This window comes from Populus alba, chromosome 15 (genome assembly GCF_005239225.2).
Source record: "Populus alba chromosome 15, ASM523922v2, whole genome shotgun sequence".
NCBI lineage: Eukaryota > Viridiplantae > Streptophyta > Magnoliopsida > Malpighiales > Salicaceae > Populus > Populus alba.
In genome coordinates, this window is record NC_133298.1 from 9,675,159 (window position 1) to 9,694,376 (window position 19,218).

Sequence of the window (19,218 nt, forward strand, 5' to 3'; positions counted from 1 at the left end):
ATGAACCTTATTGCTCTAACGGGATCCATTTATGTACAAATGGCTTCATAGTACGGTAATCGAAGCTGGCAGGTGAAAGTTATCACTGTTCTGAGAAAAACATTTACTAAATTAAGACATGAATACATCCACGTTTCCACCTCTTCGTGCTTGTTTTGGAGTGTGGAAAGCACCCAAAACAATTCCAAACGCAATTCTTTGTGAAATTTAGAGTTTGATGATCCATCGATTAGTCCTAGATTGTTCAGCTTGCATGGCGCATGCATTTTTCTATGGACACTTTGATTGTAATTTCCAATAATTGCATGAGAAAGAGGAATCGAATTATTTGATTGACAGAATAAAAGGATAAAGCAACAAGGTTTGCCTCCAAGAAGAGGTCGGTGAAATATTAATTTACGTTGAACATTTACGAATAGATAGAAGTGTTCTGAAGTGGAACATGAACATATTACAGTGACGAAGAACAAGGGATTTTCCCTCACTTCGACATTGAAGTAAAATTACTGCTGCACCAACTCGACACTTGAAAGTTAGGAAAACTTCCCCTACTTCATAAGCATATAAGAAAGATTTCCAACGTGTACAATATCTGACTACAACATTATTCTAGGGTATGAGCTGTTTGTCCCGAGTCACAGTTTCAAATACCCACTTGAAGATAAAAAAAGGATAGATGTTAGTTAATTTTAACTTTAATTACAGCTTCACCAAATGGAGTCCAAATTGAATGGTTGCTCCTGCTGTGGCTGTGGCACTGAGTCTAAAACCTTAGAAGAAGAAGATGCTTGGAAATTTGAACCTAAATCAGTCCCAAACTGATCATGAACGATCCCATTTGTCAGAAACGAGTAATCAGTAGTTGTAGCTTCTCTTTGTTGATAACTCCTTAGTTGCAATGCCTTAAGCAACAAAGAATTCGTTGTGAGGTTTGAGCTTAGCAATCCTGGAGGCCATGAGAGTGAAGGGAGAGTTGCTGCTTCTCTTGCTGCAGCCCAATTCATGTTCAAGTTCATATTTACATTGCTTTCGTTGTTGTAAGTGTGTGGCGAGATATTACTGAACCCACTTGATGAACTGGCAATACGATTTAGGTTTGGTAACTCAATATCTCCATACTGATCATTGACAATTGAGTTTGTATCACATAGAGACCCTAGAGATTGCTGAGAGGATGGTTCCTGCTGCGGTTTTTTGACTGCTGTGCTCTTCTGAAATATCCTACAAACTACCCATTCCTCCTGTGACAACGAAACACCCAAGAAATTAGCTAGTCTTGTAAAACACAAATAGAACATGGCGTGGAGTAGTGATAATTATAAAGCTGTAAGGATTGGTCAAATTATGCAAAGTATATATGCATTACCTTTGTGGACTTGAAAGGATGCCTGTTTTCTAGCCTGTACTCATGCATAACCCAGTTACTTTTCTCACCCCTCGGGGCTCTACCCTTGTAGAACACTAGGGTTTTCTTCATCCCTACCAGCACTCCTGCGCGAAAGATTTCCCTGTCTTTCCCTGTGGTTTTCCAGTAGCCTGCTTCAGTGGCTCTGTTGGTTCGAAGTCCGGTCGGGTATTTTCTGTCTCTCAGGCTAAAAAAGTACCATTCTTTCTCCCCCATGGATGCCTTGCCTGCACCATGTATACATGTTAATTTTGAATCATGAGGTGAAGCTGTTCAGAAAATAATACTTCAATTTCCTGGAAAAGAGAAATTAAATCTCTTTGTTGAAATGCAATTTTTTTCCATTTAAAAATTGAAAAACTAGTTTTCTAGTTTTTAAAATTCGTACTGAGTTAATTTGGAGAAGAGGTTTTCAACAGATTTTGTTTTCATGTTTTTAATGTTTTCTGGAATAAATAAAAAGTAAACAATATAATCTTTTTTCCTTTCATATACAAGAGCTTTATAGCAATATAAAACGTTAAAATTATTTTGTTTTATGTTTTAATATTTATTTAGTTCATTATTTTAATTTTTACTATAAATATAATATAACTATTTTCCTTTTTTTTTTTTTTTTATGTTAACAATATAACTTGAAATGAAATAAAATTAATATTCTATAATTCCATTACCACATGTACACAATATTAAGATTAGTAATATAAATTAAATTCTTAGTTCTTATAAAAACAATAGCTGTAATCTTGATATATTTCTCAATTTTTTCGTTGGAAAATGTTTTCTTCATTTTTAATAAATGAACACATTTTCTATTTTTCATTGAAAAAGGAAAACTTGAAAATGAAAGAACAACCAAAAACAGAAAAAAAATATTTTCTTATTAGTTAACAGATCTTTGAGTTTTCTTCTGGATTCATTTGATTTCTCCACTACGAAACCAGTTAATCAAAGAAGAAAGAAAGAGAGAAAATAATAGTTATGTTTAGCATGTATATATATGCATTGTCAACGATCTCCTAATCGCTTATGGTTTATGTAAGCAGTCCTTAATCTGCAGCCTACTGGCACGTCTCCTCTATTTAATAAATTTCAGGTTTGAATTCACAAAACAGTGTACTTGTGAAAACGGAGTGAGAATTGAGTTGAGAAAAATCGAGAGGCATACATACATATATATATATATATATATATATATATATATATATATATATTCCACCTCCATTTTCATATGTTTCTATGCAAAATAAACTAATTATCATTAGAAATACTTGTTAAAGTGTGTCTGACTTAATGAAATTTGGTTGAAAATAATTATTTGATGCTCGGAGTTTATAAAAACATTAATATTAAAAAGAACACGACATGAATTAAAAAGGGATGGATTTTTAAAATTTATGCTTCTAAATTTAGTTATTAATCTCTCAAGAAAACGAGGGATGTCTTTTATTTTTCTTATAGGAGAATATTGATCAAAGTGCAAACACCTCAACCATTAATGGAGAACAGCAGGCAAAATTAAGCAGAAACAGAAGTTTAAGAGAAAGATGACTTGATTCCAGACATGCAGGGAAGCAAATAGCAAAAATTATAAAGCAAGAAATACCTGGGAGATCCCAGGGTTCACACTTATTGAGATCAACATCCACAACAGCTTTGGACGTGAAGCTGATATCAGAAACCTTGCGAGTTAAATAACAAGTAATTAGCTCTTCATCTGTTGGATGGAACCTGAATCCAGGAGGAAGACTTTCCTCCATTTTCGATCCTGACGGCGGCTAAAATTAAGCAGACAAGACAGTATTAAAAACCAGAGAGAGTACGGATGATGCTCGCAGACAAAGCCTCACAACATCAATAAGAACAAGAAGAGGGAGATGGTCCTTTTATAAATCACCCTTCAAGGAGAAGCAGCAGCTATGTGTAGTCCATTTTTTTTAAAATTTTTAATCATTTTTAATCATGATGGCACTGACAAAGACGGTGCACTGAAATCTTCATCTTCTTACGACAACTAATTCTCTAAAATGCCAACTAGAAACTTGGTTTACCAAAACTGTCACTAGGGTTTTAAGGATATTACAAAAATACCAAACATTTGTGGCGTTGACGATGATTATGAGACGAAGAAGTGGGATAATTTTACGGAAAAATCTTGGTGCGAGAGGGGTTGAGCCTTGGTTACACCAGATTTGATTATATGTTTCTTCCAAGAACTTACTCGTCCAACCACCTTCACCCATTTCTACCAACCCAACGCTAGTCCAATGAGAACATTAGGTCTTGATCACCACTATACCCATCAATATATTATTAACACTTGTCGGTTCTTGCATCATCTCTCTGTATGTTTGTGTGACATGAGAGTGTTTAGTTTTTTTTTTTTATTGGTAATATTATCGCCTAACATGTTTGATACATATTAATTATGGACACATATAACATAAAATATACATCTTCAGTGTTTGAAGGAAAAGATCAAAATTGCAGTTAAAAAAAGAGGAGAAAAGATGGCAATTTGTTATTAGTTATTAGAAGCTCGATTTGGCTTTCTAGTTTCTAGGTGATAGATATAATATATGGAACTATAACTTTTCTAAATAAAATATGTGAATAGTAATTTTACCCGTACGTTTTTATAAAACTTCATCTTCATTTATCGTAATGAAGATGAATATGGAGAGATTTTTACCTTCATGGAGATGAAGGTGGAGGCAGATACAAAAAAAAAAAAAAAAAAAACCGAACTTATTCAAGTATGGAGATGAATGGAGTATGCTCTACCTTGATAAACCTCCACACCTGAATTTATATTTATATATAATTCATTACATTTATACTTTTTTTAATATATATGTAAAATCATTTTTTTGATAGATATAAAGGATACTTTTTTGCATGTATATTTTATTTATTGAAATTTATCATAAAAAGTAATTTTGATCTTCAATTAAAGTAGGTATGAAGAATTGAAGATTGTGTGCAATATAATTGAAGGCATGTATGAAGATTAGGGGGTCTCTATAAAGATAAAGGTAGAAAGTAATGAACCTCCATTAATCATCTAATATGTGGTCTAGTGGTCAGCGTTTAGAATCAAAGAGTTTGCTTCCCCTGTGATCTTCGGTTCGAGCTGTGTTGTTGCTAATATTGATGGTCACTATAGAGGCTTATCTGATCATTAACTTCAGGGTCCGTGAGAATTAGTCGAGATGCGTGAAAGTTGGTTCGGACACCTTACATACATTTAATTTAAATCAGTTTAATCCTCTAAAACTTTTATAGTATCAAGAAACTCATTTGTAATCACCATTTTATATTAATATAATAAAAAAAAACCATTAAACATTATTCAAGATAATGTAGTTAACCATTAACCCATGTCTTTTCTTTGTATAACTTGTGAATTTTCAATTTTTATGTGCTCCTATGCATACACACCTCTTCCTATAAAGACAATAAGAATCCTCGTGGATATATCCAATATAGCTAACGTGAATTGTCGTGATTAATTAATTCGAAATCGTGAAAGGCTAGTGGCGACTATCCAAATAGAGTAAAGATATCCCAACAACTTAATTTTAAAATAAATTAAGTTAAGGTAGATTTTTTTTTTTTATCATCGAAATAATGATTGGCATATAAAAGTTTGGATGATGACACTATACATTAAGACTTTAATTAGTTGACTGCTTCAATTTAATGTATAGTATTCTCGTAATTTAAATACATTTGGATGAAGGTTTCCAAGAGTGGTTAAAATGCTCACCAAACCTGGAGACTGTATCTTTGGTAAGAATTCCTGTTGGGTCTTAAATTTCTTTCATACTTACCCGTTTGTCTTCGAAAACCTCGTGAATTTCAATCCTAACTAGAACTTCAATGTACTAACTTCATCTGTATATATGTTTTTTTCTCCTGCATTTCAGCTTCTAGAACCCACGTGTTGTACAGATTAAGAATAATTATCCATTCCTTGTATGCACTCATTTCATGTGAAGAAGGAACAACAGTTTAAATTCAAAGAAAATTCGGGAATAATTGAGGTACCCACACAAACTAGTTTAAATATTCTATGTAAATAATAATAATAAGAAAACAGGTTTTCCTAGCTATAACCATAACGTACACAATAAGAACTTGATTATATCTCAAATAACCAAGCAGCACGCCCGTTGTTTTAGAAATTAAATTCTTCTTCCATAGTGGGTTTTATGTCTAGTCTCCAATTTATCCCTATAGATTTAATTGCTTCCAATCTGTTTTTATATTTTAGTTCATTCTTTAATTTATCATTCTAGTCTATATTTACATATAAACTAACAAAAACACCCTCAGAAGAGAAATTTAAATCTAACCTAATTTATTAAAAAATTAACCTTGAAAAAAATGAATTTTAATTAATATCATATGACAAATCATTAATAAATTAGGTAGGGGTTTAAATTTGTTAAGTTAGGATATTTTATCATTTTGTATAAAAATATATATATCTATTAAAAAAATATTTTAAATGATGATGAAGATAGAAGAAATTATAGTTTCGTGAGTGGCCTGCAAAAAGCCTAATTAGGAGAATGAATTAATTAAGAAGTTCACCAGGTTATGTTACCCTAAACGTATGATCTGCTGAGGTGGAATTAGAAGGGGTATATATATATACCTTTTTCTCCAGAAATGGACCCACAGAGCTATGTGGGCGTTAGTTGGATCTAATTTTTTAAGCATTAAAAGATTATCATAAAATATGAGCCCAAAAAAAAAATTAAGTAAATTAAGATTTACTTTTTTTTAATGGTAATCTTTAATTAAGTAAATTAAGATTTATAAATCTCTGTGTTTTTTTATGAAATAATTAAGTATTAATCCATTTGGTTTTAAAAATTAATCTTTATATTTTCATATTTGTTAATAACTTAAACCTTTCATTGTTTTTCTGTGGCATTTTAATTACTTTCATTTCTGGAGATTGAAAACAAAAATCAATTTTTATCAAAAGACCGACCTAATTTTAAAGATTAAAAGTACTAGCTTGCACAATTACAAAAAAAAAAAAAAAAAACACGAGAATTACATTATGATGACCAAAAAGGAAATATCAATGTGAAATTTAAAGAAAATGAAACAATTAATTCTTAAAATTTATGGTAAAACTTTTGATATTTGATTCTACCACCGCCAAAAAATCTATGAATACAAACAAAATTATTGATGAACATATTCTGTCTGTATTTTTGCATTGTATTTATTGACTGAATTGATTCCATCACCATTTCTGTCGGTATTTACCGACATAATATTTTTGTGGGTAAATATATACCAAAGGAATTTCAGTCAGAATAAAAGAAATTTTAAAAAACCAAAAAGCACAATGACATCTAATTTTTTATGAACGCTTTTACTAACAGAATTACAGTTGGATTTAAACAGAGAAAACCGTATAATGACGTGTCACTTATATTTATAGAATTGCTGATAGATTGATAAACGAAAACATTTCATCGGTAATAGTTAATATATGACCTAGTCGACCATGTCCTCCTATATTTCTCCTTCCCCTTTGCAACTAAACAAACCCCCCCAAATCTACAACTAACAGCCCCCCTCCCCCCCGCATCATCCTCTTATCTCAACACAACTCATCATTCCTCGATTTTTTCAATTACAACAATAATTTTATTGTAGATTTTTCATTTTAAGTAAATCTATCATTTTTTAAATTTAAAAACAATTTTGAAATGTCAATTTTTTTATTTCATATTTTTGTAGTATATCTATTTTGTTTGAGTATTCACTTGCTTATTTTTTTTCTTTAACAAACTTGTTGTATGGATACATAATTTTGTACATGTTATGGTTTGTTTTAGATTTTCTAAAATTATATTTGATTGTAAATTGTTGAAACTTATATCGAATTACCGACTTAGGTGTGTTGTGATGATATAAATATTGGCTTGTTTAACAAGTTCGTTTTATATTTTGTCAATTTTATTATCGAGTTTTAATTTTTATAAATTAAGGTGTACAAAAATATGTACATAGATAATTGATAATGAATTAAGAGAAGTATGAAAGTAGGTTGATTATTTACTTAACATAGTTAATTAATACATATTGTTGTCATCATTATTTGATATAAATAGGTTGAATAGAAGCCATAGATGATTGTTCATGGATGTACAAGGATTGCAGAGGATGAATTATTGTAATGGAGTTCAGGGTTTTATTAATTATACAACATCTATTCCTATAAATATTAGTGGATGTGGTATTAAGTGTCCATGTAGTAGGTGTCAAAATAAAGGGTTTCTCCATCCAAATATTGTAATGATACATCTTTTACACAAAGGATTTATGAAGGAATACCTATGTTGGTATGCACATGTAGAATCTTTTGTTCATCATGAGACCTTGGTAGAAATGATGATCAAGTCAACTTCTAGTGCTAGTAACGTACATAAAGTTGAAACTGACAACAATAATTGTTATATAACTATAGTTATGGATGCGACGAGAATGAATCAGGGTCGTGTAGGTCAATTTTCAATTGTAGATGAAGAACCTAATCTAGACGTGACCAGGTTTTTTGATTTTTTAAAAGATTCTAACGAACTATTATAAGATGGCTACACAAATCATAATAAATTATCGGTCATTGCACAAACATTTACCATCAAGGTGGATTATGAGTTAATTGAGACCGGTTATGATAAAATTGTTGAATAGGCGGGAAGTAATTTACCTGAAGGAAATAGGCGGAAAAAGAACTTTTATGTTGCTAAGTCCATGATGAAACCCTTTGATCTAAGATATAAAAAAATTAACATGTGTCCAAACTTCTGCATGCTGTATTACTTTGAAAATGTTGAGCTGATCAAGTGCAGGACATGTAGGCATTCCCGTTATAAACCCAGAACTAGCATGTGAAAGACTCTTATAGCACATAAAAAACTTAGATACTTCCCAATCACACATAGACTGCAAAGGTTATTCATGTCACCAAAGACTATTGAGCATATGATATGACACCAATCACATGATGTAATTGATGAAGTGATGGTGCACCATTCCAACTGTGAAGCATAGAAACACTTTAACAGTTTGCATCCTCACTTTTCAGCTAAATCAAGGAACATTTGTCTTGGACTATATATAGACGGATTCAATCCATTAGGGTCATTCACCGCTTCTTATTCTTGTTGGTTGGTTATACTAACAGTTTACAACTTGCCACTAGGATGTGTATAAGGTCAAAGTTCATGTTTTTATCTACGGTCATACTCAGTCCTAATAGTCCAGGCTAAAATATAGATGTTTGTCTTTGACTATTGATTGATGAGTTGACGCAATTATGGTCCTCTGACATGTTGACTTATGATGTATCTACGAAACAAAATTTTCTTATGAGGGCAACTTTAATGTGGACTATCAATGATTTTTCGGCTTATGAAATGATTTCTCGTTGGAGCACGCATGTAAAACTAGCATGTTCATACTGCTAGGAAGACAATAAGTCATTCACGCTAACAAACGGGGGTAAAACATCTTTTTTTTATTATTGTCATCAGCGTTTCTTGCCAATGGATCATAGGTATAGAAAGAACATAAAGGATTTTTTGTTGGCAAAGTTAAAAAGGATGTGGCACCCCCGTGTCTTTTGATGAAGAATTGTATAACATGGTGTCAGAGTATGGTGACATTGTGTTTGCTTTCCAATCCAATAATTTATCATTTCTTTAGAGATATATGTTCCAGCAAGTTGCAGACACAACATATTAAGAGGCTTGAAACGAATATTGTTGAGACAATATGCAAACTTGAGTTGATATTCCCTCCATCCTTTTTTTAACTCTATGGAGCATCTACTCATAAATTTATTGTATGAGGCAAAAGTTGGAGGCCTGGTCTAGTATAGATGGATGTATTCATTCGAGAGGTTAGAGATTACATATGCAATATAATCTTCAATATTATTTTCATTATTTTTGTTAATTGAAAATATTTTTTTTATTCCATGCAGGTACTTGTTCAACCTTAAGAAAAACATAAAAAAAAAGGCGCATGTTAAGGCATCAATACGCGAGGCCTATATTATTGAGGAGATCTCAATATTTGTCTTATACTATTTCAAGTCTCATTTGAGAACAAGAATCAATCGTGTACCAAGGCATAACGATGGTGGTGAAGTGCCTTCGAGTAGGAGCGAGCCAATACTCTCCAATCTTGGATGACCCACACAAAAAAATGATATCAGGGGAATATATTTGTAGGAAATAGAATTTTGACAAGCACATAATTATATGTTGTATAACTGTGATAAACTGAGATATTTTATTCAGTAAGTATATTACTTAAACTTTGTTATTAATAGACTATTTCTCTCATGTAATATCATAAAATCATACAATGTTGAATACCTCATGGGCAACATCGTCATTATTTACTTTCTAATAACTCATAACTGATTGAATCTCAAATCTTTCGATTACAAGATGAACAATTTGTGAAGTGGTTCAGAACACATATAAGTACAATCACAAACTCATTATCTATCGAGGTACTTAATTTCATTACAAAATTCTTGATCATTATGCATTGTTGTACTTAATATACCAGGTTTATAAAATGGAAAGGAATGCTAGCACTACATTGTCTTTAATAAGTCTAGGTCCTGAAAAAAAAAAAAAAAAAAAGTGCTACAACAAGTATTTTATTAATAGGTATGTGTTTCATACTGAAGAATATGGGTAAGGTAGAAAGACATATAACAATGAGGTTTGTGTTAAGGGATCGACTTCTAATGAGTTTGAAGTGGACAATTATTGGAAATTGGAAGAGGTAATTAATTGCAATATTATAACGAGTATATTATAGTATTTTTATTCAAATGCTATTAGTATGACATCGCTAACAGAGGAAATAGAGTAGATCTATATCATGGTTTTGTAAAATTAACTCAAAAGCTAGACTCCGTAACGTTAACGACGTCTATATTTTGCCAAGTAACACCAACAAGCTTATTACACATACACCGTTTCCTTTAGAAAGGATCGTTCAAGAGTTGATTGGTTATCCATATTGAAAACCAAACCTAGGGGTCATGTCAAGGTTGTTCAGGATGAGAACGATGACTCAAATGTTAGAGATGATATATTTCATGTGAGTTGGTTGAACCATATCGAATTGCTCCATCGATTGACTTGGATGAAAATTCAAAATTTTGCATCTTCGATAATATTTTTATTAGTGTTGACATTGAGAAATTAAATGTTGTTCTGAGCTCCAGTGTACAATCATAAGTTGATGAAGATGATGATAACAATGATATAAACGTAGAAGATTATGTTGGAGCTGACGACGAGTCAATTGAAGAAGAAGAAAACAGTTCCGACTAACTATGAAAACATGAAAGTACTGTAATGCTAGAAGTAATAATGTAATATATAGTTATCGATGAAATTCTCAACAAAAAAGTATTTATTTTATAATTATTATGTGAACTGATGTTATTATATTGTGCATTCAGCTTTCAATTTAAGCATTTGCAGGATGGATAGATAGGCAATGCTAATGTAATATGTCATCCACTATGTATAACATCGATAGAAACACTAATGGTTTGTGTCCATATTCCAGAGACGAGGGGAATTGTTCCCCTCTTTCTAGAACTGTGCACTATCAATGCCATCAATGAAAACACTGACAATTTGTGTCCATCGGTGTATTTCAGAGGTGATGGGAACTATTCCCCTCTCCTTGGAATTGTTCATTGTGCAAAACATTGATGAAAACATCAATAATTTGTGTCTATTAGTGTATTCTATAGGCGATGGAAACTGTTCCTATTCTCATGTCAGTGGCAATTAAAGTTCTATCAGGTTCCCGAGGAAATAATCGACGGACGATGAATTTTAACGCGCAGGTAATTAATGCATCTATAACTGTGTGCTGTTTATAATTTTTTACTGACAGAATCACGGATGGATCGCTAAAAAACTGGAGGGTTTTTTGAAAATTTTAGTGCGAAATGAAAATTTCAAGGTAAATGTACCAAGGAAATCACGAACAGATTAATTAAAAATAATCTTATTTAATAATCTATCGGTAAAAACATAATATAAAACCCAACAAGCTTGCTGGAAGTTTATTTTTTTCTCTCATTTTTGCAAATCTCTCTTCACTCTCTACTAATTCTCTCACTCAAATCTCCTCTCACTTAAATTTTTATCAATAGCATGATTAAAAGGTATGTGTGGTGAATCTTTTGAGTTATTTTTTTTCTCATTTTTTTTTAGTTTATTAACAATGCATTTTCATTGTTTTTGTTTATTTATCACACATAGATAAACTCTAAAATTAAGCACACCATTAAGGTAAGCATTTTTCATTCCTAAAGCTTATATTTGTTTTTGTATTTTTTTTGTCTATTTTTTTTTTGTCTACATTGCAATAATGTTTTATTGTGTTTGTTGAATCTTAATTGTCATTGTTAAATTTGTGGTATAAATGTTAATTTAATTTATAGGATTAAATAATGTTTTTCTATTTTATTATCTATATTGCAATAATGTTTTATTGTATTGTTAAATTTTAATTGTTATTGTCAAATTTGTAGTATAAATGTTAGTTAAATAAATAGGATTAAATTTAATTATAAAGAACTATTGTCAATTCACAATTAAAAACATTGTCACGTTGGTAGAAATAAATTAGAATCAACTAGTTTGTAGCATATATTTTGTATATTTGCAGGATTGAAAATTCTTGGTAGTCTTTAATATAGGGGAGGTGCTGCCAAATATTTTTTTTAAAAATCAAAATTGATTATGCAAATATTCATTACATTTGTGTAGATGTATAGGGCAAAATCAACTTTACATCATGAGCACATGATCACAACTAGTTCTTCTAGCACCGATGATGACGTGTCAATGGGTGTCGAGCAAGAAGAGGCATCTACATCAACTCACAATGTTGCCTCGTCTAGTGATGTTCCACAACTTAAAGGTGATGTCCCTTCACATCAGGATCCATAGTATGAGAGACATTGGAAGGATGACCTTTCAAAGTAAGTTTGTTTTGCTTTTGAGTTTGTCTGTGTTTAACAATTTATGAACTAATATTTCATTAATTTTATCGATTTTTAGGTTCATAAATATTGAGGCCGTCCGGGTAATAACATCAAAGTTTAAATTATCGATGAAGATTTTATTGTTTCAATGGAGTCAGGTTTCCAAACATCCTGATCGGAAACCATGCATAACCTCATGTTGATGCATGGTTTCCAAGATTTCAAGTTAGTGTTAACTTAAAGTTTTAATTGTTTTTTTATGCAAATTCTTTTACTTTTATTTAGAATATTGATTTATTTTTCATAAATTGTTAATGCAAGGGTAAATTTGAATGAGATAGAGAAAATGACAATGTTGTGAGGAGGGTTCGGAAGAATTATGCTGCATCTAGGCAACGACGAAAACAATACAATAATTATTTTTTAATTTTAAATATTAAAATAGCTTTTGTCATTAACTTATAGAATATGTTTGTATCGTAGGTTACGTGATTTTTGGTATGAGGTAAAAAAAAAAAAAAAAAAAAAAGCTAAAGCATATGCCAGGAAAAATGCTATGCCAGGCTAGAATGACATGGTGGTTTAGAATAATTTCAGGCTGCCATACATCTCGAAAGAATACATGGATGTAATATATTTATCTCATAGCTAAATCATCGGTGTTTTTTTTTATCGACATAAATAACATTATTGATGAATAGTTTTTGTTTATAAGTCCGTCAATAATTTTTTAATCAATGGATTGTTAATGTAATTATTAAGAGAAACTTTTATCAGCAAAACCATTAATTCTAGCAGTGTGCGGAACTAAAAATATCTATGTTTTTCATATATCTAATGGAAGACTACTCTGTACACATAGCATTTCTATGATCAGACAAAGATTTGGTGTAATTAAGTGAGGAACAAAAAGCATCAATAAAGACATTTCTATAATTAACAAGAAGGCGCATGTGATGACCCCACCTCTCAGCTTTTTGAAAGGCTCTTTGTCTCGTTGGAGGCAAAGAATACTCTCTTTTGCATTTAACAATACATGTAATATATACAGTCTATCAATTACTTCCAAATCTCATGTATTTTTTATATATTTCATCACCTAATTTTGACCTCTTGTTTTTTCAATAAATTCCAAAAAATACAATTTTTTTAAATATATATATTTCAACGTGATTTGGCCAAGGCCATTTCATAATTTTTAACCTTTTGCCTATTTTTTTTATGTTTTTAATTTTTCTAAAAAAATCGGATAAAAAAATAAAAAAAATAAAAAAATAAAGGAAGAGGACTAGAATGATATAAAGAAAAAGAAAGAGGGACTAAAAATGGTGAAGAGAGAAGAGGGGACGCGCCTACAACGTGGAAAGGAAAAACAGAAATAATAATAATAAAAAAAAAAATAGTACACTAAGTGCACTTTGTAGCAAGTGTAATTTGCACTTGTGTAGGATAAAAGTGGGAAGGAGAAAAACCCACAAGCCACAATGAAACCATACCATGCCCAATTCAAATCGAACCAAAAACCCCATAAATAAGTTAAAATCTTGCAAGTCACTATCAAGCTTGACTCGAACCAAATCTCCAAAAACTTCTAGTTTAATATGCAACTTAGTTGAACATTATAAAAATAGAATATTAATCATTTCATCCTTTCTTTCTTAAAAAAAATTCATCCTTAAATCTACAAGGATATAGTCATTTGTTTATTGAAATAAAAAAAACTAGGCATGTGAATCTGTTCTAAACTCATATGCCCTTGGATCTTTTGTCTAGGACCATCTGTGCCTAGCCTTTTTGTTAGATATCCCTTTATTTATTTTCTTTATATCTTTGAATCAAATTTTTTTAAATCAATCTACTAAAATAATATTTGAGGGATTATATAATTAAGTCATTGTTTTTAAGAAGATTAGAGTTTTTTATTATGATATTAACAATTGATTTATGAATAGTTATGTGTTTACCAAATATGCATAATTTTTAAAATATTTTTTTCATGAATATTGAATGAAAATAAAATATATATTTTTTATTGTAAATCTTTTTATATAATTGTTTTCAAATTTATTGTTCTTATATTTTTCAGGTAGGGGCATAAAATCGATCAATTCATATTGTATTTTTAATACTTTCTTTCACAATCACAATAATTTTTACTTAAAAATAATGATTCTTATTAAAAATGCATGTTTTCATCAAAAATAAAAAAAAAAAAGAATTAATGAATAAATTATTTTTTATTAAAAATATACATTTTTTAAATTCAAATGTAATTTTTTTATTGTTCTTACTTTTCTTTAATAAACCATACTACTAATAAAAAAAGCTATTTTTTTCTCAAAAAAAAAAAGTTACATAAATATAGAAAAAGATAGTTTTTTAAATATTAAATATTCTTTCATAATTTTGTTCTTTTTTTCTACAAATATCTATTTTATTATCTATAATTAAATAAAAAAATAATTTTTAAAAATATCTCACGATGTGTGCAAGTAATTTCGTTAGTGATATATAGTTATACAAAATAAATGGAAAAGCTTAAAAAAATACATGTAAATAAAGTTTGTTTTATAGCATTTTTGTGAATTTTGCTTTTCCGTGGCGGTCAACATGGAACAGTTGGTATGGTTAGGCACTGATTTTAAAGAAATGTGAACGCACGAATCTTTTAGTGGCCGTTTGGCGCTGCGGTTGCGGCAGCGGTTGAAAACAAAAGTTGAAGTAAAGTGTTTGGTTAATCCAAACTTCTCATTTTTTTACATGGGCCCCACCTAATAACTGAGGTCGAACCTCAGCTCATGAGAAGTAGATTTTATCTGCTTCTCCTGCGTTCTTCTCCTGCGATCCTACCTGCGTCTTCTCATGTTGGAGAATGAACTCTCCACTGTGCACTTAAGTGAACAGTGGAGAGTGAAATTAATTCACTCTCCACTGTTCACTTAAGTGCACAGTGGAGAGTTCCTTCACTGTTCATATGAACAGTGGAGAATTCTTCCACTGTTCACATGAACAGTGAATACCGGACCTGGTTCTGATCAGTAAAAAAAAAATATTTTTTATTTTTAATTGTGTTTTATTTTAAAAAATTAGTGTTTTACATTATCCAATAAACACTATATAAATTAGAAGAAGATCGTTTGATGACGTAATATTTGTAGAATTTGATCACAATCCTAATTTTATTTCTGATGATATTTTACCTGATGTTGTTGCGCGCTTACAAAACCAATAAAACTATAGTCCTTATCGGATGTATTTTATACGTGATGGAATTGTAAATGGTTTAATGAAACAATAAAAAATATTTTATATAAAATATTATTTATTTCATGATGTAATAACAATAATTAAATCTACAATATTTAAATTAAAAACAATATATATATATATATATATATATATATATATATATATATATATATATATATATATTTTATAACCTCAATTTGAAAAGCATTTTTTTAACCAAACACATTAAACTACTTTTTACTCAACCTCAGTTTCAACCACAGTTTTAACCAAACACCTATTTTTTCAAACCAACCTCAACTAAAAGTACTTTTTATAAAACAACTTTTTTCAAACCACAACCACAAAAGCTACCGCAATACCAAACACACTCTTAGTCGACGACATGTACCACATGCTTAAGATAACTCCTTTTCTTTTAGTCGACATGTCAACATGGACCAGATGGTATGGATAGGAATTCTTAGTATGTTTGGTTTTTCAATTTGCACTTGAGTTCGGTCTAGTGGGGAAAGAAATTTGTTTTTTTTTTTTTTTACCTGGATTCAATCTTTTCTGTACATGCTTGTCACTTTTATAATATCTTACCTATTTACTAGGTTTATAGGGTGTTTAGCAAATTTAAAAATTAATTGTGGTGCGCTTAAGCTGGTCCAAACATTTCGAGTTATATATATATATATATATATATATATATATATATATATATATATATATATAGACACACACATAAAAGAATGAATCAATTTTAAATAGTATATCAAATTGATTTAGATCCAAAGTATCTTGTGTACACATTTCAATTTATTAAATTTGTTGAATAGGCAGTGTTCATAACTTTATTTTTTAACGAAACTAATTGGGATTTTGAGATTCCCTTATGCGTTAAAAAAAAAAAGAATATGATGTAATTCATTTTAAATTAAACAATCTATATATTGTGATGGAAAATATTAAATAATTATAAGTATATTTTTTTTCTATTTTTTAATTGTATTGAAATAATGGCTTTAGATTAAATAAAGATATATTTATAGCAGTCAAGTTGACTAGGTCATGTACATTATATCAATCTCTTTACGATTTAAGAACTTCATAATATTTTTTTTTATTTGTTTTCTATGTGTTTATTATAGTCTTATGACCGAGATTACGGGTTACAATGATTGACTCAAGTTTTTTTTGTCTTATTTTAGCTGATTTTTTTTTTCAGTTTCATTCTTAAATATTGATTTGATTGTGAATTATGCTTTATAATTTATTTTGATTTGCATTCTATAATATTATTTGATCTCATGACCCATGTCATAAATGTGGTTGGTTGACTTTGATAGCTTTTTGTGTCCTCTTTTTATTATTATTTTTAAATTTTATTCTTTAATATTTGACTGATTGAGAACCGAGTTTTGAAATTTGTTTTGATTTGCTTTTTAGAGGGTTATCCCAATCTTGTAATCTAGGTCTGATAGGTTGACTCAGCTTATTTTTTTGTTGAATTTTATTTTCAATTTCATCCTTTAATATTAGGTTGATTGATAATTGAGTTTAATAAAAAAAAAAAATGATATCTGTAGGGTTATTATCATGATCTGAGTAGCATATTTAGCATATTAACCCTAGTTGATTTAAGTTGATCTAATATATTGTTGTTTTAATATTTTTTTAAAAAAAATTATTGTCTTGATTCTTTTTAGTCAAGCTATATTTTTATCAATCATCCAAGTTATCTTTGGACTTGCCAAGTCAACCATGTCAATCAGCATATAGTTTAATTTTTTATGCTACAAAACTAGTCTGTCGTCGGAACCTCCAAAATATATTTTTGACTTTACTATTATAAAAAAAAAAAAAATTTGTAGTATAATCGTGAAGACCATGTCGAACCTAAAGGAAATGTTGTTTCTACAAGATTCTGAAATAAAAAAGGATGGGGAGGGGGATTTGAATAATTAAAGAAATGAAAATTTGAAAATAAAAATAAATAAATTGATACGCCGTTAACTCAGTTAAAGGATTCATACATCCATTCCTATAAATATGTTGAGCATCGAAGTAAAAATAAACATTCTTTCATGTCAAACAAGTAAATTCGATATCCTTTAAAGCTAAAGGGAATCAAGGAGACTATCATCAAATTAATTAGACAAAGCTTTCTAATAAATTTCTTACCATAAAAAAAATTTAATATTAAAAATCATTTCTCATTCACTTTGTAGAAGCCTTAGGAGCAAAGTCTGTTAAATTTGTTCTAAGCAATCGTTCAAAAGTTTGACAATTTAACTTAGTTTATTCTTCCATAATAAATTAAAATGAGACATGCAGCAATCAAGTTATTTTTTTTGTTTCTTACTCTAGTCCCTAACAACAATTATGAATGGAAAGAAACTAAAAAACATGCATGTCATCTCAAAACAATTTAATTATCTTGAACAGAAATTAATAGCATAATTCTAAAAAAAAAAGTACTTAAATCTAAAAGAATTACAATGTCAATATTACTTTTCACAACTTGATAATATAGATGGTGTCTATTTCCCTTAAACCAAAATTGAGAATTAGTTGCTCATGGTCTTTGAAAATTCCAATAGCAAAAATGATCTCTCCTGAAATTACTGTAGACAAAGAACATCCTAGTTGTTTTTTCTCTTCTTCTATTTGTATCCCAATAGGCAACCTTCATGAAAAGCTATTAAAGCTAAAGATTAAAAGGTGACAGGCTATAGAGAAGATCCATTTGATCTTATAAGATTTCTTCTTAAGATAAGACTCCCAAACTATTATTTTCCCATCTGATTAGGAGATAAAACTTGTCTTTTATCTTGTATCAAGAGATTCATCTTGAAAATGATTTTGTTTGACCTAGAGCTCTTTATAAAAGTTATATCCTTGAATGTGTAGATAGATTTGAACTATTGAATCGATTCACCTCAATATTTAAGCTTAAGATAGGAACATTTCAATGTTAAGTGTGAGAAAAGAAAATTTTGCTACAAGTAGGTTTTTGGCTTCATTTTTTAAGGTCCATTTAGAGGTTTAAATAATCTTGAATTTCTACCCACAATACCTTTCTGAAAAGCTTGATATGTGTATTTTAACTTGGATTAAACCTACATTCACTTTATAAAACTCTAACTTGGTGAAAAAAAACTATCTCACAAGAAGTAAGGTATGAAATATAAAATACATAATTTCTTATCTTTCATCAATTAATTAATAAAGTCTTTTAGGTATGCCGAACTCATAAAATAATTTTCAATAAGCTCAAAACATCTTAAAAAACATACTATAAGAGTAATATATATATATATATATATATATATATATATATATATATATATATATATTAACAACACTTTTTTTTAACCAAAATAACTTAATCCGACCCGTGACATATATAGTTGTTAATCATCTAGTCACATACCATACATGATATATGATTAGGCCACTATGAAGGTATACACTTGGCACTGTTGGACGTATAGGACATTTCGAA

At 29.7% G+C, this 19,218-nt stretch overlaps 1 protein-coding gene across 1 annotated transcript; it reads right to left on the reverse strand.

The window, feature by feature from the left end:
* Positions 1–362: 362 nt before the first annotated feature.
* On the reverse strand, positions 363–3,285 carry LOC118037369 (NAC domain-containing protein 26-like). The gene is made up of 3 exons (XM_035043338.2): positions 3,012–3,285; positions 1,367–1,632; positions 363–1,241 (listed from the first exon to the last, which is right to left on the reverse strand). The coding sequence occupies exons 1-3, from the start codon at positions 3,163–3,165 to the stop codon at positions 708–710; spliced, it is 954 nt and encodes a 317-aa protein (XP_034899229.1). The 5' UTR covers positions 3,166–3,285; the 3' UTR covers positions 363–707.
* Between the last annotated feature and the right edge of the window lie 15,933 nt (positions 3,286–19,218).